A 27,111-nucleotide genomic window follows, 5' to 3' on the forward strand; every position below is an offset into this window, starting at 1 on the left:
ATCAAAAATCCAAAGCAGTTTGTAATATAAAATCATGATAAAATATAATAAAACCAATAATTGAAACAGTAAAACAATTGGTAAAAACAATAAAATCTCAATTAAAACAACTAGGGACAGGACAATACTAGCAATCAAAGAAATGCCTGGGAAAACAAATGTGACTTTAGTTGTCTGCTGAAACTCCACACTAAGAGCCTGCCTGGTTTCAAAGGAGAGATCATTTCACATGGTGGGTGCCAGACCTGAGAAGTCTCTCTTATGTGCCATGGCCAAATGAACTTCAGTGGTCAACAAGCCCTCTCCCTCAGAACATAAAGACTGAGGCTGTCTCTCATATAACCTGGTCCTGAGCTTTATAAGCCTGCAATAATATTTTTAACATGGTTTGATAACTAATTGGCAGTCAGTGCAGAACTTTTAGCACAGAAGTAATGGGTGGGTGGGTGGGGGGATATAGAATCTCCACTAAGAAATCTAGTCTCCGCATTCTGTACTAGCTGCAGCTTCTGAATCAATCTCAAGGGAAGCCCTACATAAAGCACATCACAATAGTCCAATCTTGAAGTTATGGATTCAAGAGGACGCCCAGACTACGTCCCTGTAAGGGGCATGCAACCCTATCCAGGACAAGTACATTATCTATCTCCTGGACCTGGGAACTTCCCATCTACAGAGCCACTGTCTCACCAGGATTCAATTTCAGTTGGTTGGCCCTTATCCAGGGCACCACTACCTGATTGAGATGGGTCAAGATGTATCCTTCAAGAGCCTATGCAGCTGTGCTGCCACTACCCTGGTGAGCATCTTGCCACAAAATGGGGTATTTGTGACTTGTGGGTCAAGGGAGGGCTTTTTCAGGAGTGGTCACACAATCACCTCTTTAAAGGCGGTTTGCACCAACTCCTTCACGTAAAAATGTATCCACTTCTCCCTAGATTATCTGGTCATATCTCACTGGCTAGTCCTAATAAGGCACGATGGGTAAGGATCAAGGAGACATGTGGTTGGGCACATTGCTGCATATATCTTGTCCACATCAGCAGGCCTCATTAGCTGAAATTGATCCCACCTAAATGGGTAATTTGGTGCATTGGTCACCTCAACAGGACCTGTGTCAACATTGGTGTTCAGATTGCTTCAAAAACAAGCAAATTTATCCTCAAAAGTGCCTCGCAGATGTGTCACAGTGGCCCTTTGTGTGCCTATCAATCATCATACTCTTTGTTGGGACATATGACACTAAGCCTTCTACCAGTTGAAAAAAAAGCTCCTGTGGACAGCTTCTTGACACCACAATGGAGTCAGCAATCTAGGCACACTTATGTGCTCTCATGTGTGTTTGGTCATCTTTGCAGGAATTCCTATGGCAAAAGTGCTCTAGCCTTCATCTGAAAATATGGCCTCATTGAAAGTTATCCAGAATGGATTTTTAAACAAAATTCTTGCATTATTGACTAGGAACACCAGCAGTCTTACTGAGAATTTGTCTTTCAAATCAAGAGCTAATAAAAGTATGATTCAGTATTGGTGCATGTTAAATGAAATGGCTGATTCTAGACTTCCAAAGAAATGTTGGTACGAGCAAATGAGATAAGCGAGTTGGGTAGAGATTTATCAAGATGGAATGCAGCAATATTTGATCCCTATAGAATATGTAGGGAATATGTACATGGCCCCCAACCTGAAATTGCTGAATATATTGCATACTTTAACACACTTTTGGATAAGAAAAGGATTAATAATAATCAACCTTCACAATGTTTTTCCACTATAAAAAATATACTGTTCAGACGACATGCTAAGCCATGGTTAGCAGCCTAACCCTTTTGCAGTAAATTTTTAGTGAGCGTGTTTAAATTGTGGTTTTGTAGCCACCGTGGTTAGGAGTGGTTCACACAACATGCTAAGTCATGGTTCACACAACATGCTAAGCCATAATGTTTAGCTCAAAACACTTAACTGCTGTGGGTTAGCATGTTGTCTGAACCAGGGTCAAAGAAAATCAAATTTTAATGTATCTACAAAACATTACTTCTCCACAACTAAGTAATGTCTTCACCAAGCATGAGTTCTGCCAGATGCCAACTGCTTATTTAGAAGGCATGTACCATCATATTCCTTTAAGGGACAGATTATCTTCCTCTGGAGGTGGTTGCATAGAGTATGTATCCCATTATTTATTGTTCTGTGTATTATATGATTGTCCCAGAACAAAGTTTTGATCTTATTATCAAAGTACTCAACAGTCAACGTATGATATAGTGGCATACTTATTTTTATTTGTGTATGAATATATATCCTATCATGTTGCATTATTTGCAACAGCTAAGAAAATTTGAACAACTATTGTGAAGAAAATGTCAGTAGATTGTAAAGGCAATTATCTAATCTGTTAAAATAAAGTAATTACTTTGTTTTTATGGAGGACATGTTTTATATTTTGTTTTGATGTTAAATGAGACTGGAAAGCCCAATTACTCATGTTTTATGTCTCTCTTTTAGACATTTTTCTTTTGTATTGTTTGGAATGGCCAGTGGCTATAAGCATTAAACATTTTGTAAAAGAATTGTGTGTGAAGGAGCTATTGCTAGTTCTGCTCTGGGAAACATTGTAAAAGTGTGAAATGATCAACTTGCGTCTTGCATATTTGTAATCTGGAAGTTCTTGTGTTGTTGTTTGGATGATGAAAGAATATCCATACTTCAAACCTGGAACATTGTGGTACTTTTGAAAATACAAATTTAAGCCAGGGATCTCAACATGCGAAATTATTAAATTGAGCGAACAGTTACCTGCCCTTTTGATAAAATTTCTCAACTTCATAGTTTTGTCTTTTATGATCTTTACTGTCAGCTTTCTAATTAAATTATAGGTTTGTTAACATTCTATAAAAGTGAGTAGTAAAATTAAGTAGGTGTACCGCATTGGTGCAGAGGCCTTCCAGCTGATGCACCAGAACACATATTGCAGGTGGGAAGCCTCTGGAACAACATTGGATTCACCCTCTGACTTGGGAGAATTGAAGTCTGGTGAGATAATGGCTCACATGCATACTCACCCAACAGCCTCTGCTGAAGACTCCAGATATCACCACGCTTGGGCTTCTTGCCGTCCCATGCTCTTTCCACCACCAGGCCAAAATCCTCTCCTAAACAGTAACCTATCAAAAAAATGCAAGCAACCTTCAAGCAATAAGTGACGGAAGAAGCAAAGCTTACTTCATGAGTTGAAACAGATGTTAGGATGTAAATAAGCAGAACAGCAGAGAATCTGTGGTGTTGAACTGCAATGTATCTGGTGTTTTTTGCCCAAGAACAACATAACAAGACTCTGTGCAAGAAAAAATGGGTAAAAAGACTGCAGGAGCAAGTTTTCAGACCTTGCCTCATTAGAATAGGAAAGCATTCTGTGTCACTGGAATTAAGAAATTGCTTAATTTCCCATGAGAATGGCTTTGGGGATCCTATTGGAGGCTATGCTAGCTGGGAAGAAGATTCTCAGCCATTCAAGAATAGAGTTGATTCAGTTGCCCCCTGCAGGAAAAGGAGAAAGGTGCGGCCTCTTTGGTGCTGTCTCCTGAGTTGTACAGAGGCCATACCTGTGGAGTATGTGGTATCCCTGGTGCACAGTTCCAGAATGTGATGGGTAGCTTGTCAAGACTTATCAGATCCATTTATCATTATCCCTCCCTTCTCATTAAGGTGGGAATGAATGACTTAGCCAGTCACAATTATGAACATGTAATAATAAAATAATAATGAACGTATCATATCTGAATACAAAGTTTTTGGAAGGAATGTGAAGGACTTGTGGCTCAGGTGGTGATCTTATCAATTCTTCCTGTAAATTGTAGAAGATTACAAAGAGAGAAATACTTCAGATGAATTAATGACTATGCAGATGGTCTCAACAAGAGAGATTCAGTTTATAGGACCACAGCCTATCAAAAGATAAACTGGCATGCGCTTCACAAGGACTATTAAAATTGTTTAGTGGAAGCATGGAAAATCTAATAAAGAGGATTTAAACTAAATCCTGTGGAGGATGGCGACAGGAGCCTGAAGGTAAGTTAAATGGTAAGCATAAAGATAGGGACTTGGATTCTATATGAGATAAGGATGTTATAGGGGAGTTGTAGGGATGCCTAGCAAACCCCACAACAAAATAGCAGGATATTGGAGCAAAATATTCAAGGCTTTACGGACCTGTACCTTAATGTTCAAAGTATAGGAAATAAAGAAGATGAGCTTGAACTCCATTGTATTGAGGAAAATATGTCTTGATAGGTATAACTGAGATTTGGTGGGATGGCTCTCATTAATGGAATGTAGAAATTGAAGGATACTGCTTGTTAAAAGAATACATGAAACAAAAAGTAGTAGTAAAGTATGTTGAAAATATGTGTTTGTGCTTTTAACCTGCTGGTTGTTTTACTATGATTTAAATTTTTGTGAACCGCCCAGAGAGCTTCGGCTATTGGGCGGTATAAAAATGTAATAAATAAATAAATATGTACACCAGGGATCCCCATCCATGGGCACATTTGGTAATCTGAGAAACTGCTTCGTTTTCCTGTGCCTTTTTCCTAAATGGGAACTGTGTGCAACCATCCATAAGTATAATGACTGGCAAGGGGTCAGAGATGCAGTTCAAGATTGGTAGAGAGTTAGTCAGGTAATGTCAAGATTGAGCCCAGACCCTCTGTTTTGGTTTCAGACTCAGGTTCATATTCATATTTGGAAAGCCCAGCGGAAACATGATGTTAGGGAGGAAATTCCCCAAGACTCTTCAGGAGCCAATGAAGAACTTTCCCAGGAGCTTATCAAGGAGGAGGGCCAGGCTCAGAGACCATCTTCCCCCTCCCCTGTGGGAACCTAGGCTCTGATAGAGCTGGAGGGAACTTTGGGATTGGCAGATGCCAGAGCCCACTACTGAGTTAGGTTAGCAGAGTTGAGAGGATAGGCTGGCTGTCCAAACTTGGGTCTGGAGAATCCTTTCTGAAGATAGAAGCTCATTAAAAGCCAGCCGAGCATGTCCAAAGTTGAAAGGCAACTGACTTGCTTTCATTAGCTCTCTTACCCAAAAAGTTACTTTAGTAATTTGTATTACTTTACAGATTAGTTCTAGAGGACAGCTGTAAGTTTTTGTAGTTGCTACAGAGATGAAAAGCTGCTATTAGAATAAAGTTTGTGGATTGTACAGTGTGTCTCTGCTCCTTCACTACTTAGCAGGAGGGTGTAGCATCTGTGACAGGTAATACATTAAATGAGTACAAGTCTTCAGGGTCACATGAATTGCATCCTAGGATATTAAGGATGCAATCCTATTAGATCTGCCCTTGATACTCGTAAGCCTCCTAACTTGGAGGCTTACGAGTATCCAAAGCAGAGTGGGAGGTGCACTGTGCCTCCCACTCTGCAGTTTAGCTAGACGTGCATTTTCGCCTGTCTAGCTGAGACGGGGAGGGAAAGAGGCTGGGGAGGCCTGGGGATACAGCATGAGCTGTCTCCTTCCCTCGCCACCCACTGGCATGCCCACTTTTTTCTCCTCCAAGGTTGACTTTGTGACCTCAGATAGTCAGATGTGCAGATCGGAGCACTGTTTCCAGCCTTGGATCCAAGAATCCCAAAAATCCTCTGGCCCCCAAGATGCTGTCTAGGGGCCATAGGATTGCTTTCTTTAGAACTCCCTGCCTGTTGTTTGGCAATCTTGTTAGATAAAGAGCAATATATAAAACTTTTTCATAAAAAATGAATAAATAAAGGAACCTGCTGATGTTCTCTCAGGGCTTCTGCCTAAAACCTCTAAGAAATCTTGGTTGAGGTGCCACAGCATTGGAGATAGACAAATAGTATCCCAATCTTCAGAAAGAAAAATGAGGGGCCAGGAAACTACAGATCAAACCGTCTGACTTCAATACCAGGCAAGATACTCAAACAGATTATAAAGGAATAAATTTTAAGCATCTTGATAGCAATGCCATGATTAGTGGAACTAGCAGAGATTTCTCAAGATTAATCCTGCCAGAGTAATCTTATTTCATTTTTAATGGGTTACTAGCTTAGTGAATTGTGGAAGTGCATCTGACAAAGTTCCCATGATAATTTGATTAGTAAAGTGACTAAATTCAGGTTAGACAATAATACCATCAGGCAGATTCAGAGCTGGTTGGAAGACCATCCTCAAAAAATGTTCATCAATGGTTCCACATCAAACCAAAGAGAGCTTTTGAGTCAGGTGCCACAGTGCTCTGTCCTTGGCTTGATACTCTTCCATGTTTTTTGTTTTTTTTAAATCAGTGATTTAGATGGAGTCTATGGAACCCCTATAAAATTTGCAGATGACACTAGGAGGGCAGAAGATAGGAATATTTAAAATGGCCTTGATAGAATGGAAAACTGGATAGAAACTAACAAAATGAGGTTCACTAGAGACAAAAAGAAAGAAATTAAATGTACAAGTATAGATAGTGGCTATCTGTCTTGGTAGAAGTACTTGTGAAAAGTTTCTTGGAATTGTAGTTACTTAGAGATTGTACATGAGTCAACAGTGTGATGCATCTGCAAACAAAAGTACTGCAATTTTAGGCTGCATTAATAGAACCATGATTTCCAGGTCATGAGAAGTAATCATTCCAATTTATTCTGCACTAATCAGACCTCATATGGAGTGCTGAGTCCAGTTCTGGATGTCACACTTTAAAAAGTATATGGACAAACTGGAGCAGTTTTAGGGGAGGATGGTCAGAAGGTGGAAAACAAGATTGACAGGAAAAACAAGGTCTACAAGGAAAAGTGGAAGGAACTGTGTATGTTTAGCTTGAATAAGACAAGACTGAGTGGGGACATGATACAACTCCTCAAATATATGAAGGATTGTCACAAAGAAGAAGGCAGTGGGTTGATATCTGCTCTCTTAGAAGACAGAAACTAGATATAATGGGTGTAAGTTTCATAATGGTAAGTTTTGGTTGAACGTTAGGAGAAACCTATTGACGACAAGAGCAGGTTGATAATGGAACCAGTTGGGTGGTGGGCTCTCCCTTGGAGGTCTTCAAGCTGAGGTTGGGCATCCATGTGTTGGAGACAGTTTATCTCTGGACTTCTTGCATCGAGCAGAGGATTGGACTAAATAGCCTATGAAGACATCCCCCAACTTTATAATCCTATGTTATTTACTGAAACATTAATAAAAGGGTGTGGCTGACTTTCAGCTTGAATGCCTTTGCAAGAAACTCATTTACTATCCCTAAAGAGCCCAGCTGCTCCCCAGAATTGCAAAAATGTATTTTTATTGCCTAGAGAAGCAGATGCCCAATTAGTTAAAAGATGTGACTGGTGCATATTATTTATATAAAATCAAATTTAAAAAGCACAGTAAGTAAAAAAATGTAGTGATACCAGAAATGATATCTGTTTATTATTATTTACAATATTTATATACCACTCAATTATCTAACACAGATTCCAGAGTGGCAACTATAATGCTGTTTTCGAACATTGCGTTAAGAATAAACAGGTTTTTGACTGTTTCACAGAAGTAATTGGTACTGAAACATTTCTGATTCATCATTGGCAAATAGGATGAAAATATTTTTTATGAAATCAAATCCATCACTTTAGTTTTACAGAAGAATCCTATGCATATTTGCTCAGAAGTCCCACTGCCTTCAGTGGGGCTTACTTCCAACTTGTTAATATGACTGTAGCCATAAATATTCTCAAGGCATTCATTGTCTGTTAAGTTCCCCCTGTCAGGCAGGATTATTCTATTTAATGCCCATTTGCTGGTGAGTTAGATCATATGAAAAAATAAGGAAAAAAATAAGTGGAATTTGAAGTTTCTATGTCAAATGCATATTGCACTAATTGCTGTATTTGGATATACAGTGCAAATCAGTGTTGTGTAAAGTTTCTTGAAAGATGTAACCTTTGACATGTTGCAGGAATTAGACACACATCTGTCTAAAAATGTAATAGTGGACTAGAAAAATTGTATTCAGTTATTTATATTGTGTGAAACATGGCCAAGATTGAAGGCATTCACAAGAACTTGGGTATGATCAATGGATTTTTTTACTCTGAACAGCCAAACTTAATATCAGATAAGAAGCTGCTTATGAAAGGCCCTTCCTTTCTAAAAGTGGTTTTCCGTGTCAGTCTAGTATTTGAGTTGGTAGAAGAGAATCGAGTAATCCGAGTTGTTGTGGAATTGTAGAAGCTACCTGTGGTGGAAAATATTTCATACAGGTTATGCTGTGCTAGATTGTATTATACTTCTTACTCATGGGCTTATGGTTGAAAAAAGAGTATGGTTATAGAAAAAAAATGAATTATGCCCACATCTACTTATATGGAAGGGATGTGCAACTGAATGCAACCCGGACATACAATGTCTCATAACCCTGTCCTGGTTATTTATGGTAATATGCTTCTCACATGTTGCATTGGAACTCCATGGACAGGAATATAATTATCCTTTTAGCAGACAAGCAGGCAAAACTACTTTTTTTAAAAAAAAAATTTTTTGCTGTGTTCCCTTAACTTGCAAATCCCTGGTTCACTTTGTTATTTCTGTAATTAAATGTAATTAGAGAAATAAACTTCTTAATGCATTATTTTGAAAGATACATTTACTGGATGGAATGGAAAATACATCAAATAATAAGAACGGCTAATTTTGTCTATCTGCAGCTAATATGACATGATGGTAAAGTAAATTAATACCATTAAAAAGTTTAGAGGTAACTGAATATGCACTTTTACTGCGGCTCAGTTACGTTATATAAATAATAATAATAATAATAATAATAATTTTTGCTATTTTTCCGACTGGCAAAAGCCAAGATGTTCTTACACTGCAAATGTTCACTTAGACATCCCACAATGTTCAATGGAGAGCTTACTTCCTAGGAACTGAGTTCTAGGGTTGCAGTCTTATTTACTTTAGCATTCAGCAGCTTGCAGCTTTGAATCAACAGTGGTCATATTTCAAGTCAAGTTATTAAAACAACTACAAGAATAATGAGTATTGGAGTTGGAACTGCTGAACATTTTAACAAAACCAAGGTATATATATTTTGGAAGTTCATTTTTTTGTTTTCCAAGTTTGTGTAGTATATTTCATGTTTCTAAAAGTGGTAAACTTCATTTATTTTTTATAATAAGGTATTACACATGGTTGCATTTTGCTCAACACTTGTGGTATAACCTCCCTCCTCACAAATGTTTTCCATAGTTTCAGAATTTTACATATTCAGTTCAACACCATGGTTGTCTTGGAGACTGCATGCAGATGGGGGGCATCTCACAGCATATCTCTTTGCTTCAGCAGTAAACCACAAAGTGAGACGTTCCTTTTGCCAGATTATGATGCAGGGAGAGAGTGAACACCGGTAGCCTCATAAGAGTAGCTTTGGGAACCCAGAGAAAGGAGAATATCACAGAGTAGGACATCTCCGTGGTGAACATCTCACTGCACCTACGTATGTTTCAGAGAACTTTCGACAAAGTTGCCCACAAATGCTAGCTCCAGCCTTTGGTTCTTACATTTCCCCCAGCTATTGGGTTGCTCCTTTCATCCCTTGATTTGACTGCAGGCTGTCAGCGCGAGTCGTGTCAGCTTTGTACGTTATAGTCTTGGGCTATTATATCGGAGGTTGCACAAGCTTGTGTCATCTGACTCAATACTGTTCTTGGTCTGAGGAAGTTTAGGCATCTTGAAAACGTGCAAGTGTTCTTTAGCCAATTCTTATCACACATTGCTTTCTGCCAATCTAGAAGTGAAAGCCTCAATCAGGCGTTCTTAGCTTGATTTGCAAATGTTTGCAGCAAATGTCCCTGCCTCAGATATGCGAACTGTCTGTTGGAACAAATATCACATTGCTTCTTTTGCTATGGCAAGTGTCTCTTTCACATACAATTTAAAATTCCAATAGTCTGAAACAGAATTTATACAAAAGAATGAAAGGCTTAATATATCTAGAACAAAGCACACATTTGCATGCATATAACAGCTAGAGACCAACAGAAGGGTGTATGATAAAGCCAATACAATATAGAAACAAATATATTTGTGTGAAAAAGCCTGAATATGTACTGAAAACATAGTAAAAACATATCTAAAGCCTAACATAGAGTGTTCCACTGGCAGATTCCTTCAGTTAGCCACCATCTGGCTTCACCCTTTGTATTCATTTGTTACTATAGAATCAATTCTTTTGCTTTGGTGGAAGCATCATTTGGGTGAGAGTCCCATAGCAGGTTTTGGTAATGGGACTGGTCAGGCTCTTTAACATCCCCATCTCAGAATGAAGCTGCCTTCTGAGAGAGAAAGGAACATTCATCTCCCTGTGAAGGTTCTTTCTCTTCAGAGGTAGAGAACATTCTGGCCCACTCAGGTTTGAGCTGATCCTGTTCTATTAAAGAAATTGCAGAGTCCCCTTAGTTAGAATAATTAGAACCCAAGGATGACTCTGTTCTGTACTCCTAACCTCTTCCAGTCAGTATTGCCCTTTGCTTAGGGTTAGGGTTAGGGTTAGGGTTAGGGTTAGGCTTGTGTCTTTGCATAGACTTTAGTCAGAGGAACTGAAACCCCAGAACTTTCAAGAAACAAGTGCTGTTAGGCTGGACAGAGCCATTTTCATGAGATGAAAAACTGAAATTAATGTCCATGTTTGATAACAGTCTCATAAAAACTTCATTTTTATGAGACTGTAACTGTAGGTTTAATATGTTTATGGTGAAACTATGTTAATTTAGAAAGAAATTTGGGTTTTTTATGATTTTAAAAAAAATCAATTTACTTTTTTTAAAAAACACCACCACAATTTTTATTGGTTTTTTAATCATTTTTATCCACCCCAACTAAGCACCACTGAATAAGCACCAGTGAGCCTTGCCTCATGGAATATATGTACAGGATTATACTAAGTCTTCCATAGATATATTTCTTCAAAGGAAAAACATTCTGTAATATATTTGTTCCTTCCAAGGTGTGTGGTAAGGATGAGAACTTAGAACCATACAATAGTAGAGTTGGAAGGGGCCTATAAGGCCATCAAGTCCAACCCCCAGCTCAATGCAGGAATCCACCCTAAAGCATACCTGACAGTTGGTTGTCCAGCTGCCTCTTGAAGGCCTCTAATGTGGGAGAGCCCACAACCTCCCTAGGTAACTGGTTACATTGTCTTACTGCTCTAACAGTCAGGACGTTTTTCCTGATGTCCAGACGGAACCTTGCTTCCTGTAACTTGAGCCCATTATTCCGTATCCTGCACTCTGGGATGACCGAGAAGAGGTCCTGGCCCTCCTCTGTGTGACAAGCTTTTAAGTATTTGAAGAGTGCTATCATGTCTTCCCCCCACCCCCCAGTCTTCTCTTCTCCAGGCTAAACATGCCCAGTTCTTTCAGTCTCTCTTCATAGGTCTTTGTTTCTAGACCCCTGATCATCCTGGTTGCCCTCCTCTGAACATGCTCCAGCTTTTCTCCGTCCTTGTTGAATTGTGGTGCCCAGAACTGGATGCAATACTCAAGATGAGGCCTAACCAGGGAGATTTGTACAAAAAAACCCACAGATGTATCTGCACCTATATCCTGTCTCCCTCACCCCACCCCAGTGGCTGACTAGATGCCTCTGGGAGGTCCAGAAGCAGGACATTCTGCCCTAGCGGTTATATTCAGAGCTGTACTGCCTCTGATTCTAGAGGTAGCTTATTGATATCTTGACTAGTAGCCATTGATAGCTTTATCTTCCATAATTTAGTTGAATCTCATTTTAAGTGCTTCAGGCAACTTAATTGTAACGAGTGTTCAAGTTTTAAAATCTGGTTATAGCCAAGCTGCTAGGGTTTTTGTTGTTGTTGTTAAAGGACAATTGTATTGCATTTTTCAATTTTAGATTTTAAATATTTTTCTTAAACTTCAGGATATAACATATTTACATTCATATTACTTTAATACATCTCTATTAACCATTCTCTATCTCACTGGTGCTTTCTTTGTTTCTAATCTAAATGTCAATTTCTCCCCCTCATAGTAATTGATTTCACTTTCTGGCAGCTATTAATATCTGCTTTTCCTGTGTGCTAATTATGATCATGTGCCTTTCCCACAGTACATAAATCAACTATGTTCTCTTGCTGAAAAGCACATTACGATATGTATCTGAATTATGAACAAGTATTTTTAGTATTTAGGAATTCTTCTGGCACAATAGGCTAGCTGGCTGAAACAAAAGCTGAAAGCAATGCATAATGTCTAGGACAAAAATAAGGTCCTCACAGACACCCATGTTGACCATATTTTCTGGCTACTTAAGGTGAATTAATGGTATATTTTGTGCATTTATGATAGCTGAAGCACTTCATTTTCCCCCTCGTGAATTAAAATTGAACAGGGTTTTCACATTTGCAGCCAAAAAGATATCTCCTTTGTTTAATAAGAATTATCTGGCCTCAGAGGAACCCCACCTCTTTGTTGCTGATCTGGGCATATTTTCTGACTGGAAGCAGGTCAGCTCACAGTAGCGTCACATGCAAAGTCACAATGGAAAGCTTCTTCCAAAAGCATGGACTGTGTTGTTTGCATAGGGATGACCTAAATCACACCCTAAGCAGAGATGGAGCAGAACTACTTATTCTGTGGAGCAGTGAAGGCTGATTTGAAGAAAGCAAATCTAGAGTAGCAAATCTTTCGGAAATGTAGTTGGGAGTGTCTTCTGTGGGTAGATACTTTGGGGCTCATAGACAACTTTATTTTAGACATGCGGCTCCAGTTTTCTCATGACACATTAGTATGTTCCTCCGCACATAACTTGGAGATTACTTGATAATCTAAATATATAGAATTATCATCAGTTATTACATGGTGATCATTGCTTCTCAGTGCTTCAGCTAATTAATTGTGTAACGATGCAGAAAAAAGTTCATGGTAAGTTGACCCATCAAATATTATAGGGCCCTGTGGGGAAGCATGTGGCAGCTGCAGTTTTTCTTCAGTTATGTCCTTCTAAAAAAATTGGTTGAAAGATAAATTACTCATTTCACATACTGATTTGGAAACTGTATGCATGCACAAAATGTATTTTTCTTTGAGTTTATAATAAATAGGGTAGCTTTCAGATATGAAATAAATTATAAAAAAATGTCTTTCAGCCAATGGTAACGACAACAAGAAATTCAAAGGTGAAGATAAAATGGATGGGGCTCCTTCTCGTGTTCTTCATATCAGGAAATTACCAGGGGAAGTGACAGAAACAGAAGTTATTGCTTTAGGCTTACCTTTTGGTAAGGTAACCAACATTCTCATGCTGAAAGGAAAGAACCAGGTACTTTCTAATTTTGTCTTATTCTTTTAGTATAGAAACCATCCTCCCACCCACGAGCCTGAATATTCTGACTGCCACGGGTGGGGCCATATACTGGAGCCAGGGGAAGCGATGTCTCCTTATACTGCCTTTCAGAACTTTGTGCCCTAGTGAGGCCTGGAAAAAGTATTTCAAATTGTTAGGTGACAGAATCAAATAGTCATGGGATTTTTATATATCAGCATTGGGCAGGGTTGAGAAACATAGTAAAATCTTAATCATCCACATAAAGTGGTTTGGTATCTATTCTTTTATTTTCCAGCACTCACTTGACCCTGTCTTCTGCTGTTATAAAGCAGAACATACATTTAGGGTTTAAAGTGTGGGTACAGTCGAGCAAACAATAACCACTTATAGCTCACATTGATTGACATGGCAGAAAGTTGAATAATTCTCCCATTATAATTAGTGATGGTGCTAAATCCCAGGATGGTAAACTCATAGGTATCCCCCACCCTCCCTTTCAGAGTTCAGGCCTGATCAGAAAGGAGCTTGATTCTGCATGGTCAAGCCCCACTACCAGTCTTACTTTTTCCATAATAACCAAGTTTAGGGAGTACTACCAGCGAAGTGCCAGTCTGCCAACAGAGACCTCAGACTTAAGGGCAGACTCTCCATTGATGCTGGGAAGCATGAGAAATAATGTAGTCCCCAGTATACCCTGGCAGCAATGGAAAGTTTCATTAACGCTGGAACTATCAAAACTATCATTTTATGGCATCAACAGATGTCCCTGCACATGCTCTCAAGTGTGTCCAGGCCATGTCCTCTATCACCACAATCCCTTTGTGAGCATAGGTTTACAGGGAGGCAGCAGCAGTGGGGTGGGCGCTGGCCCAAACTGAATAAACTCCAAATTGACTCATCTGACGTAATCCAGCCCGTCAGGAACATCCTAGCTAAAGTTACACTTCTTGTGAGAAAGCCAGCTTGCTGACAATTCTTAAGACTCAGAATTCTGGAGGAGGGTCATAAATAATCGATCTGGAAAATAGAGGCCAATGGATGGTTTGACTCTTGTTTTCCCAGAAAAGCATAGCATTTTGTTATATTTTGCATTCTTAAACCAATTTTATCTGAAAATATTTCCTTTAAACAAAGTATTTTTTCAGCTTGTAGAATCCAGTAATATGTCACTAAATCTAGTATAACAAATAAAACTTAGTTTTGCTATATTGGCAAAGACTTAACATAAAAACGTTCGAAGAGTTCTTCCTACCCCCTTAAAGAGAAATCACTCAACTTTGAAGAAAGTCCCACAGGATTTACTCCCAAGTATGTGTGCATAGATTTGTAGCCTTAGCTTTATTTTAATCTACATAGAATTCAACTTAAATAATTCAGTGCTGAATAGACACATTTTTAAGCTTCAAAAGGGTATTTGTCAAACTTTATAGTACCGTATTTCTTCGATTCTAAGACGCACTTTTCCCCCAATATAAACATCTCTAAAAACGGTCTGCGCCTTAGAATCGATGGCGTCTTAGAATCGCCTGCAAAGTGCACTGTTCTCCCTCCACCCTGCTCTCGATGCCCAGGCGGCTCAAGGGCTTGTTGAGCACCAAAGCAGCTCTGCACTCACCATGTAGCCTGGGGAATGTGCTTGGCCTGATTGGGGGCCTCAGTGACGATCCACGGCTGCCCTGGGCCTATTTGTGCTCCCCAGAGCTAACTGGGCTCACACACACACCAACGGAGCTCCGAGCCCTAAGCGGGCCCTGCCCACCGCACCACGAGCACAGCCGGCCCGGTTGGGCCTAGTGGGCATGGCTATGCGGCTCCGTTCGGGTTGGGCCTGGCGCGCGCCTCGCCTTGTGCATGGGGCTGGGGCGGGCGCTGCAGGGCTCGTGGAGGGTTGTGTGAGGCGGGCGCGTGCCGCCGGCTTCTTGTGGCTGCTGGTTCTGTGCAGCAGAGGAGGAGCAGCAGCGCCGGCCGGGAAGACGGAGGCGACACCCAGGAGGTGAGTTGCTGGGCCAGGGAGCGGGCAGGACGCGCTCCGGGACTCGCAGCTGCGCCTCGCCAACGACCCTCTCCCTGCAAGAAGTGGTGGCAGCTGGTAAAGCCTCCGGGCCCTTGCACGTGCTCCCCAGTTGGCTCCCACCCACATCTCTTCCCTTACCTGCCTGCAATCCGCTCCCCATGCATGGCAGAATATTTTCCCCCATATAAACATCTCTAAAATGGGGTGCACCTTAGAATCGATGGCGTCTTAGAATCGAAGAAATACGGTATGTGCTGGGCATGATAGGGATATGGGTTATTACAGTCTACAGTCCTCAGACTGATGACTTACAGCCACAGGGTTCTTCTTCGTGGTCTCTGTGCATCACACATATTTGGAAACTTCTATAGCTGAGGCAAACAGTTTTGGCGGGAACCCCTCCCCCCACCATCAACCCTGGGTCCCCACCCTTCTCCTCAATTCTCTTTCAACCGCCTTGCTGAAAGGATGTCTCGTTGGGAACTTCTGTCTTTCTCGTAGGAGAAAGCTTTAGAGTGCTGAGGTTTATAGTTCTTTTTAGTTCTTTTTAGTTTGTTTTCAGTTTTTGGTAAGTCTTAATTATTATTTTTCTCTAAATACTTGGATCTTCAGGACTTCCAACCTTATTCAGCCTCCCTGAAGGATGCACTTACCTTTACACTCCTTATATGCTAGGGCTGAAATAGTCGTCGATATGTCTGTATCGGATGCTTTATCTGAGCCTGAGTTTCATTCCAGCATGCAGTTTCTGTCTTGCTACACCCTCTGGACATCAAATCCATCTGAGCCAATGGCAACCTTGGATTTCAGGTTACATTTTTGGAAGGTTCTTTTTCAATTACTACCTTCTGCCTGTTTCCTTCTACTCCAGTGGAAGTTACATTACACTCACCTGATGTAAGGCAAGCTCTTGTTTTGCAAGGCTGCATCGGACACATTTTGTAAGACTAAAATACCATTTTCCTGTTACATTGTCATTAAATGAGGACAAACTGCAATTTCAGGCAAGCAGTTCTGTCTTCTATCTTGAGATGGCACATTGATCTGCACCTACCCTCCACCTGGGAGTAAGCTTGTTAATTGCCCATATGTGTGATGCACAGAGACCACGAAGAAGAAAGACAGGTTGCTTACCTGTAACTGTAGTTCTTCGAGTGGTCATCTATGCTTTCACACAATCCACCCACCGTCCCCACTTTGGTGTCGATATTAATGTGCCGTCGGTACCAAGTGTTTTCTCTCCTAGTTAAGAGGCCAGCAATTCGGCCTCAAGGAACTGAGGAGAAGGGCAGGGACCCAGGGTCAGTTGATGGTGTGGGGAGGGGTTCCCGCCAAAACTGTTTGCCTCATCTGTAGAAGTTTCCGAAACGAGCTACGTGCAGGCACAGAGCCCATATGTGTGAATGCACAGATGACCACTCGAAGAACTACAGTTACAGGTAAGCAGCCTGTCTTTCACATGGCTGGCACACTCACAGACATACAGAGACTTTAGATGCTGTTGCTAAACTTGATTAATGTATTCAAAGGACTTCTATCGGAAATGGATGAGGCAAGTATTAGTCTTTGCTTACAGACTTGTATGTTCCACAGTACCACAAAACTACATGTCAGCTTTTATGTTTCTTAATATAAAATTGCATATATAAGTTTGTAGGAAACAATCAACTTTGAGCACTAGGAAATGTGATGTATCCTGTTGAGCAAAATTCTTGAGGATGTTCTTGAGCCAGAGGAAGGCTTTTTACTGCCCAGTGTTTTTACAAATTACTGGAGGATGCAGTTAAAGAGTCCTCAACTCCTTAACTAGCTGAAATACTAGCTTTAGAAGAATATAGCCCTTTTTCATATTGTTTCTGCAAATATAGCCAATATGATTATATGACCCAAGGAAAGCTTTTGATTCCTTTACCATAACAGTGTCTACAAAAACAGCCAAAATAATCTCTCTTGAGCAAACATTATCCTCCGCTAAAGTAAACTTTGATTACATAGACAATAGGATCTTGTGTGCTGCCATAAATTCCAGCTCCAGCGTCCTGTAAGCCTTTTCTAACAGAAACTAGAAACTTCTGGCTTTTAGATCAGATTCAGTTCAGCCAAGTCAGGAAATCACAGGCCTTTAATACTCTGTTGCAAAAGAATATAAATCTAGATCCACTCTCCTACACTATTGCATTCAGGGTTTTGAAAATAATACTTTCATACCACCTTGCCCAGTTCTGTGGAGCATTTAGTTATTTTTGTAGCTGGTGTTTTTTACATAAAGGGCTTTTAATTGTTGTCCAAGTTGAAACCTGTGGTAAATGCAGACTTCTTGGGGGGTGGGGGCAAAGTATGAAAACTCACTGGCATTAATTGGGCTACAATGTCTTCTGTCATGTTGCTAGAGCCTGCAGATCTCTTTTCAGAAACTGCTACAGTGGAGCAGTGTTCCTACCTGTTTTGATTCAGGTCTGGCAAACTTTAGTCACGATAATCTGATGGGCATTTGTGTCATTTGTTTTTTAAGGTGATGGAGCCCGGAGTGCTGCTGCCTGTTTAGGTCTTTATGCTTTTCCCTCTAGCCAAGGCAGGGACTAGCACTTGCCATTCTTGGCTTCTGTGGACAGGCTTGTGCCATATACTACCTCTTCTTCCTGTTCTTCTAGTCTGTGTTCTGGGGAGGAGAGCCCGCATACGAATGCTCCACCCCTTGGGTATTGCTCTTGGGATTGTCCTCCAACCTTTTATGATTTTTTTTTTTAGCCTTTTGTTGTCATCTGTCCATGAATAGGGGGAGCAAGATGACAGCCTTAACTGTCAGCGATTTTAATTCATTACCTCACAGACTCTCTGAGGGTTCAATCCTTAGACAGAAATAAAGTCTCACTGGGGAATGCTGAGGTTTGTAGGACTTTTTCTGTCTAAACATGCGTGGAATTGCATCCTAAGTTTGGTTCAAGTGGACATGCTCGAAAGAAGCACATGTTGATTTCAATAAATTGAAAGCAAAGTTGTGGCTATAATTGCCCTCAAGAAGGAACATTTTAGCATTTTATGGACTGTTGGGATTGGGGCACATTTTCATTGCACCTTTTTGTTATTTAAGCTTTAAATTCCGAGGAACCTTGGTAAGTGCTTTTAACACTACAATTCAGCCTGGCAAGCTCAGAAATAAAATATAGATATATACACCGGAATTACTACAAAACTCTTTTTTAATATTTTTATAGGCATTTTTGGAATTGGCAACAGAAGAAGCTGCTATCACTATGGTCAATTATTATTCTGCTGTGACACCTCACCTTCGTAACCAACCCATTTATATCCAGTATTCAAATCATAAAGAATTAAAGACTGATAATACACTGAATCAGGTAACACATGCTTTCCCAAGATTATAATAGTTCAAATTCATTGGATCCTCATTGATTCCTGTTTTGTTGTTTAACATTTTACAGGTGATTTGGGTTTTGTTGTATAACTGCATGATAAATACCATATTTATTGCTAATATTGAATAGGATTTAACATTTATTTGATTTGAAAAAAAGGCTTAAGACCTCAAATCCGCCTTTAAAAGGAACTTATTACTTTCTTATGTGTGTATTGCAGAGTCTTGTTTCCAGTGTGTTTTAATAACCCATTTGAATTTCATAGCACTGATAACCTCGTCTTATTTGATCTACTCTTCCCATAATGCAGTCACTGAAAAAATATATTCATATTCACTCTGGGAAATAACTGAGACTATAGTTATTTGATCTTGAAGATGTTTAGAACCTATTCTTTCAGATCAAGACAGTATTCTTACTCGAACAAGAAAACTACTGCTCTTGCAGGTGTTAACTTTAAAGATCTTTTTAAGCATTTGATGTTCCCATTTCCTGTGAAGAATATTAAAGCAGCACTGACCTATGCTATGTCAAATGGTAATATTTTCATGTTCGTTTCTTATGTTCTTTACTTGATCATACTAACACAGCTATAACAAGCAATGTTATTTAGGACTCTTTCTGTTCTGGTCTTCTCATTGTTAGGCCTTGTATAGGGGCTAGTGTCCCATTTGAAATTGAATTGTCAAATCACCTTTTAATGCTAGCTTATTTATAAATGTTAAATACTTGCTTGGCATTGATTTTTTTTTTGTACCAATTACATGTGATGGTGATATTTGGGAATTGTATGTTACATGGTAAGATCTTTCAGGAATAACCCTTGACATGCTGTTTTGTAGTTACAAAATATTTTTACTTAAGAAAAAAAAAGCTGGCTCATCAATGGTTATTAGATTCTGTGACTTTAACACCTGATTAAATGTTTTTTCTCTAATTGTGGGAGTTTGAAACTTGTTAGATTAAGTACAAAGTTCATGAAAGCAGTAGCTGCAATTTCAAGATGTTAATTATCCCATGCTTTGTTTATTTATTAAATTTATATACCGCCCCATAGCCGAAGCTCTCTGGGTGGTTTACAAATGTTAAAACAGTGAACATTAAAAAAAAAGTGTACAAATTTAAAACCATCAAAAATATAAACAGCAGTGTAAAACAGTATCCATTTTAAACAATGACAGTTCTGGGTTGTTTAAAGGTCTAAAGTGATATATAGAAGTAATGTATCCTGCCCTACACTTGTTGGTTGCTGTCTTTATGTAGTCAGCACTGTGAATCAGTATAGATTCCATTGGTCATCCTAAAGCCTTATAGTGTTGTCAGCTTTCCTTGCCCCCATCCCTTAGGTATTTTAAAGACAACATGAGATTTAAGAAACTGCCCTATTTAGTATATATTTTGTGTCTTCCTCACCAAAAATTCCATTAATAATATGGCAGTGAGTGTTGTAATATCTGATAGAGCAAACCCAATAGTCTTGAGCAAATGGAGAGTTTGCATATTAATGGATGAAAAGTGAATTCATATTATTGGTCTGTATTAAACTTGACTTTCGACATGTAAAATTTAAAGAGGTTAGCACTTGGGATGAAAATGTTTTTTAAAAAACCAAAGTCAAATGGCTATACTAAGAACCTAAGAAGTGCCATTCAGGATCAGACCAAGGGTCCATCTAGTCCAGCATGCTGTTTACATAGTGGCCAACCAGCCATCAGCCAGGGACCAGCAAGGCAGGAGGACATGGTGCAACAGCACCCTCCCACCCATGTTCCCCAGCAACTGGTGCACACAGGCTTACTGCCTCGAATACTGGAGGTAGCACACAACTATCAGGGCTAGTAGCCATGGATAGCCTTCACCTCCAGGAATTTATCCAACCCCCTTTTAAAGCCATCCAAATTGGTGGTCATCACTACATCTTGTGGTAGTGAGTTCCATGATTTCACTATGCGCTGTGTGAATAAGTATTTATTTATTTATTTATTTAGAATATTTATATACCGCTCCTCATTGAAAAATTTTTGGAGCAGTGTACAAGGTAAAATGAAAATAAAAACAGAATAAAACAGTTAAAACAAAATTTAAAAAGAAGAAAAACAACACCAACACAGAAATCCAAGGCTGCATGTTAAAGAAAGGCTTCTTGGAATAAAGATGTTTTCAGGAGGCGCCAAAAGGAGTACAAGGTTGGAGCCTGCCTGACCTCCAGAGGCAGGGAATTCCACAGGAGGGGCGCCACCACGCTGAAGGCTCTTCCCCTGGTGGATTCCAATCGGAGGATGGATCTAGGTGGAACTACCAGGAGCAGGCCCTCGGATGACCTCAGTGACCGGGCAGGTTTGTAAGGGAGAAGGCGCTCTCTCAGGTATCCTGGTCCCAAGTTGTTTAGGGCTTTGTACACAAGTACAAGAACCTTAAACCTGGCCCGGTAGCGAATAGGCAGCCAGTGCAGTTCCCTCAGCAGAGGAGTTACATGCTGGAAAGGGGCAGCTCCAGACAACAGCGGAGCTGCAGCATTCTGCACTAGCTCCAGCTTCTGGAGCAGCTTCAAGGGCAGCCCCACATAGAGCGCGTTGCTGTAATCCAATCTTGAGGTTACCAATGCCTGTACCACCGTGGTCAAGCTATCCCTGTCCAGGAGAGGCCATAGTTGGCGAACCAACCGAAGATGGTAAAAGACACTCCGAGCCGTGGCGGCTACTTCCTCTTATTTGTCCTGGACCTCCCACCACTCAGCTTCATGGGATGACCCTGGGTTCTAGTATTTTGAGAGAGGGAGAAAAATGTCTCCCTATCCAGTTTCTCCATACCACGCATAATTTTGTACACCTCTATCACGTCTCCCCTTAGCTTGCTTTTTTCCAAGCTAAACAATTCCAGTTGATGTAACCTTCCCTCATAGGGGAGATGCTCCAGCCCCTTAATCATTTGAGTTGCCCTTTCCTCACTTTTCCAGCTCTATAATATCTTTTTTTAGGTGTGGTGACCAGAACTGTACACAGTATTGTAAGTGTGGTCACACACCATAGATTTGTATAATGGCAGTATGATTCTGGCCGTTTTATTCTCAATTCCTTTTCTTATAATGCCTAACATGAAGTTTGCCTTCTTTACAGCGGCTGCACACTGGGTGGACATGGAGCTGTCCACCACAATCCCAAGATCTCTTTCTTGTTTGGTCACCACCAGCTCCGATCCCATTAGGTTATACTTGAAGTTGGGTTTTTTTTGCCCCAACATGCATCGCCTTACACTTGCCTACATTGAACTGCATCTGCCATTTGGATGCCCACTCTCCCAACTTGGAGAGATCCCTTTGGAGCTCTTCACAATCCCTTTGTGTTTTAACAATCTTATATAATTTGGTGTCGTTGGCAAACTTGGCCACTTCACTGCTCACTCCTAATTCCAGATCATTTATGAATAAGTTGAAAAGGATTTGTTCCAATACTGATCCCTGTTGGACCCCACTATTTACTTCCCTCCTTTGGAAGAATTGACCATTTATTCCTACACTCTGTTTTCTGTTCTCTAATCAGTTACTGATCCATAAGAGGACATCTCTTATTCCATGACTACTACGTTTTTTCAGTAGTCTTTGGTGGGGGACTTTATTAAAAGCCTTTTGGAAGTCCAAGTAAACAAATTCAGCATGCACAAACCCATGAATGCTACTATTCTGTCTAATTGCATAAGCCAGGGGTTCCAAACATAGTTCATATATCAATGGGGAAAGTGGACATCCTTGTCTAGTACCTTTCCCAAGCACAAAAAAAGCCGAAAGCCAACCAATGGTCTTGGGTGCCATTGGGGTCAAATATAAAATTCTAATCCACTTCAAAAATTACATTGGGAAACCAAAATTTCTCAACATAGCAAGCATAAACTTCCAATGAATTTTGTTGAAGCCCTTCACAGCGTCCAAAGAGACAATGGCCACCTGGTCAGTTCTTTCTCTATTTAAAGCTATCAAATCTATAACTAATATCAAGTTATCACCCCCCTGCCTGTTTTTAATAAATCCCACTTGATCTGGTCCAACCAATGTTGTAATGACTTGTTGCAGTCTATTGGCTAAAATTGCCATTAATATTTTAATATCAACATTTATCAGCTAGATCGGTTGATAATTAGCACAATTAGTATGGTCCTTGCTAGTTTTAGGGATGACTGTAATCTAAGTATCATTTAATGATGAAGAAAGTGAACCCACTTCAAATTTTACTTAAGCTGGCAAGCTCAAGAGCCAGGGTCTTTTTGCTGCTGGCCCCAAACTCTCTCCCTGTTTACTTTTAGAAAGGCCCTAAAATATCTATGTTTAATTGTCCTTGACGTCTGCCTGTAATGGGTTTTTAGATCTTATAATGGGATGGCTGGCATGAAATGAAATGGTTATATTGTTTTTAGTTTTATTATTTTAAAAAATAGTTGTGATGTTTGTTTTATTCTGATTTTATACTTTATACATCACTTTGGAAAAATATTTATTTTTGAAAGGTGGCTTAGAACTCTCTTAAATAAAATGAAGTACAATTATTACCTTCTGTCCCAATCGGAATATGGTGATCGAGACCTCTCTCTATATCCCCTTGCCAGGGAGACATGTGAGCGGGCACGAAAGGCTGGTGGAGACATCTGTCAGCGTGCCTCTATGAATCTGTGCTTGTCCAGCCCCACGGTGGGATGTGCCTGCCTCTCGACCCTGGTTGGCGTCGAGTCTCATTTCTCCCTTCGATACTGATCTGACCAGTCTCGGTATCGAAGAATTGTTCTGCATCTCTGATTTAGGGCTTTAAATGTCAATATAAGTACTTTGAATGGGCATGGAAGCAAATAGGCAGCCATTGTAGCTGATGCAGAATTAGTGTAATATGGTCTGAATGCTTAGCCCCCACCAGCATCTAGGATCTTTAAAGGCCCATGTAAAGTGCATTAGAACAATCTAGTCTGGATGTAACCAGGGTATCCGTAACTAGGGTGTAAGTATTCCACTAGTGAAACATTAAGGGTATTTCTTTCCCATAACCAGGCCAGAGACCAGTTTGGAATGGATCTAAAAAATCAATTACATCCAAAAACCCTCTCCAGAATTTTGTTCAAAAAATGAACATTTTGATACTTGGCGGTATTTATTCAGGTCTGTAGAGATCTGAAATTGTTGTGTTTTCCCCCCCAGTAAGGGTCTCTCTTCTGCCGTTTTTTTTAAAAGGGCTACACTTTCCCGTAAGGAATCACTCACCACTTCTGAGACCATAGAGTATGTTCAGTCATGGCAGATTTCAAATTTTGGGAAGGATCCAGAGAACAGATTGTAGGCCTTAGTCCTTCTGGCAACTTGTCTATCTTCTCTAGTCATACAAAACTATATGACCAGTTTCATATTGTAAATATGTCCTGGCTCCATCCATCTCTGACTATGAAAACTGACATCCAAATTAGTACAAATGTGAACAGTTTGATCTTCAAAATGCAATGCAAACAAGTCAGAGCAGTCCTTCAAGGACTCAACCAGCTGACTACCAGGAGCTACATGCAAAAGCTCTTTACTACTTGGAAAATCTTTGCTAGGAAGAATTCTGCAAACACAGTGGCTGCAAAAGAGTAAGGTTTCTTTGCTGTTTTCACTGCCACAGAGTAAACCTTTTAATGGCTTCGTTCCTGTGTTTGGTCATGCTCATTATGATTTTTCTGCCACCTGGACTCTAGCTGTTGACCCAGTCATTTAATTGCCTGGATCTTTCCAGAGTCCCAGGCAGCTGGCACAACTCTACAATCGTGTCAAAGATGTTTGGGAACAGTCATATCGACAGACTGAGTCTTTTCCCTGTCCCAGGTAGAGACTAGGGCTTTGTCAAGAATGCTGGCTAAAACTGCAGGAAACTCCCCCAAAGATTTCAAGAAACCTTCTGGTGCTTTCAAATGTACCTTTACATTTGGCCTTCCATCCCTACTGGGCCACAAGATCAATCTGAATTGGGTAATGATCTGTCTATGACAAAGCAGTCATCACTGGTTTCCCTACACATGCATTATCCACCCCACCCCCCATAAACCCATACAAAAGAAATGGTCCAGAGTATGTCCTGCTACATGTGTCAGGCCAGATAAAATTTGACAGATCCATGGTTCTCTCATGAATTACGAGCCAATGAAGACATGGGAACCTTGAAGTGGGTTACCCAAGACCAAAAGCTTTGGGGTCATGCCCCAGCACCTCTGAGAGTCCCTATATTTGTTTGGGCAGAAAGACTGTTAGGTGATGAAATGGATGGTACAGTAACAGAATCCCTATCCAGTCTTGGGTTCTGAATACCAAGTACAGAGTTTCAAAAACTGTCAACTGCTGGTTAGGGTAGCTGGCCAGGGAAAAGTTGTTCTTCTAGATCGTGGCTACTCCTCATGTCCTGCCCCTTGAGATGTCCATGGTGCTATTGCTGATATCCTGGTGGATTTATCTGAGAGATTTCCACCTCCTTCAGCCATCCGAACCTGTTACACAGGCCAAGTTGGCATGTTTTTCCTGGATCAGGTCAGAGATGGTTAATGCCTTTCCATTAACCAATCTATCCAAGGGTATTTACCAGGCAAGTGTGGACTGCTGCTAAGCCAACAATGTCACCATCGCTGGAAGTTGGGCCAGAAGGGAAGATGGCCCAGAGATGTCTAACTTGGGTTCCCCTTGGTTGAAAGCTTCACCTCCACTGCCATAATGCTCTCTGCTGCTAATAACCTTCATGGTGACTCCTTCTCCCTCCCAGTGCCTTCCAAATTCATTCTGCCCTCCTTAACACATTCTAGCTTCAATATAGCTGCCCTTAATAATAAGTTGCAAGCTGCCTCCAATCAGTTATGATCAGTATAAGTAGTTAATGGAAGACATTTTAGAATGGACAGTAAACCGCCCAGAAAGCTTCGGCTATGGGGTGGTATATAAATATAATAAATAAATTAAAAACATTTTGTTGCCTGGAATGCTGTCTTCACATTTTACATGTATTGATTTGCTTTCTTAAAGCTGCATAAAGATTTGGAAAATAATGTGTATATATGCTTCACTAACTGCCCTAAACCAGTTTGACCATATGCTTTGAGAAATATATTTAATTTTGTTTAGATTCTTTTAACAAGTTTGGTTAAACTTATCTTTATTCCTGACTGTATCTTAGAAGTTGGTATTGTATGAAACAAATGCTTTATTAGGCTTATAAAATTATCTAAAATTCTGATGATAAAGGAGGGGGAATAGATTTTTGGTTAAAACTGAGTTTATATTAAAGGTGCATTAATCCTAAGTGTTTTCATGTAAGAAAATAGATTACTAAAAATATAAATGCTTAATTTCCTTGCAGTAGCGTGTTTTCTTCACCCTTTCCTCTCAGCAGCAAACAGCAGAGTTCTCTTTGCTCAAGATTTCCTTCTAATCACTGGCACTGGTTAGACTAAAGAGAAAGTGTGGGGAGCAGTGGGCTTCATGCCCAGCAACACAAAACAACCCCCACCACTAAAAAGTTAAGCTTATCTTCTTATAGATCTGGAATATTTTCAGATTTCTAGACCTTGCCAGTGGCCAACTGTTGTTCATTCCTATAGCAACATGTCAACGTAGGACAATTCTGGTGCTAAGAAGCCAGTCTAGTGCTTATTCTATCTCTAGCTTCTCTTCAGCTGATGTGGGTGCTGCTGTTTCCGCTGCTTAGAATGAAACAGATAAGTTCTATTTCTCCTCTGCCATCTTGATTTTATTCTACAAAAATATGCATTGCACTCTAATGTAATGTCTAGATTCCGTGAACTGTTGATAAGTGGTCTGAAGATCTGGAGCTTAGAAATATTCATGCTGTCAAAAATTTAAATATGTTTAGAAATTCCATTGGCATTGACCTTTTTTAATTATAAAGGTGGTTTGAGGCAACAACTGAATACATTCATTTTGAATGCTTCCTCTTTTTATATAGCGAGCTCAAGCTGTTCTACAGGCAGTGACTGCAGTACAGACAACAAATACTTCCATAAGTGGAACCACCGTTAGTGAAAGTGCAGTAACTCCAGCTCAAAGTCCTGTCCTTAGAATAATTATTGACAACATGTACTACCCTGTAACCCTTGATGTTCTCCACCAAGTAAGTCTTTCATTTTGTGGGGATTTTTCCTTCTGCTTTTTGACTAGAGAGTCAATCATTATTCAATAAGCTTGGAGCCACAGCCAAAAATGGAAACTCTGCCTATGTCCCCATACAACTTCTAGTAGAACATGCCTCATGTTATGACATCCTCATATTTTCACTTTTGCCCCTCCCCTTTCTGGGGGAATGTGTAACATTGTGACATCACAATGCCAGATAAGTTCTAATAGCTTTTAAGGTGGTGGTGGTGGTGTGTGTGAG

At 40.1% G+C, this 27,111-nt stretch overlaps 1 protein-coding gene across 5 annotated transcripts in view; it reads left to right on the forward strand.

Moving 5' to 3' along the window:
- PTBP2 (polypyrimidine tract binding protein 2) overlaps positions 1-27,111 on the forward strand; it is an 86,537-nt gene that overhangs the window by 32,641 nt on the left and 26,785 nt on the right. For all 5 annotated transcript variants that reach the window (XM_063136172.1, XM_063136181.1, XM_063136192.1 and 2 more), the window contains 3 exons: positions 13,158-13,330; positions 18,566-18,709; positions 26,683-26,847. In XM_063136172.1, the coding sequence (XP_062992242.1) occupies positions 13,158-13,330; positions 18,566-18,709; positions 26,683-26,847 (482 nt within the window). The remainder of the gene's footprint in view (positions 1-13,157; positions 13,331-18,565; positions 18,710-26,682; positions 26,848-27,111) is intronic.

Source organism: Elgaria multicarinata, chromosome 1 (genome assembly GCF_023053635.1).
Source record: "Elgaria multicarinata webbii isolate HBS135686 ecotype San Diego chromosome 1, rElgMul1.1.pri, whole genome shotgun sequence".
NCBI lineage: Eukaryota > Metazoa > Chordata > Lepidosauria > Squamata > Anguidae > Elgaria > Elgaria multicarinata.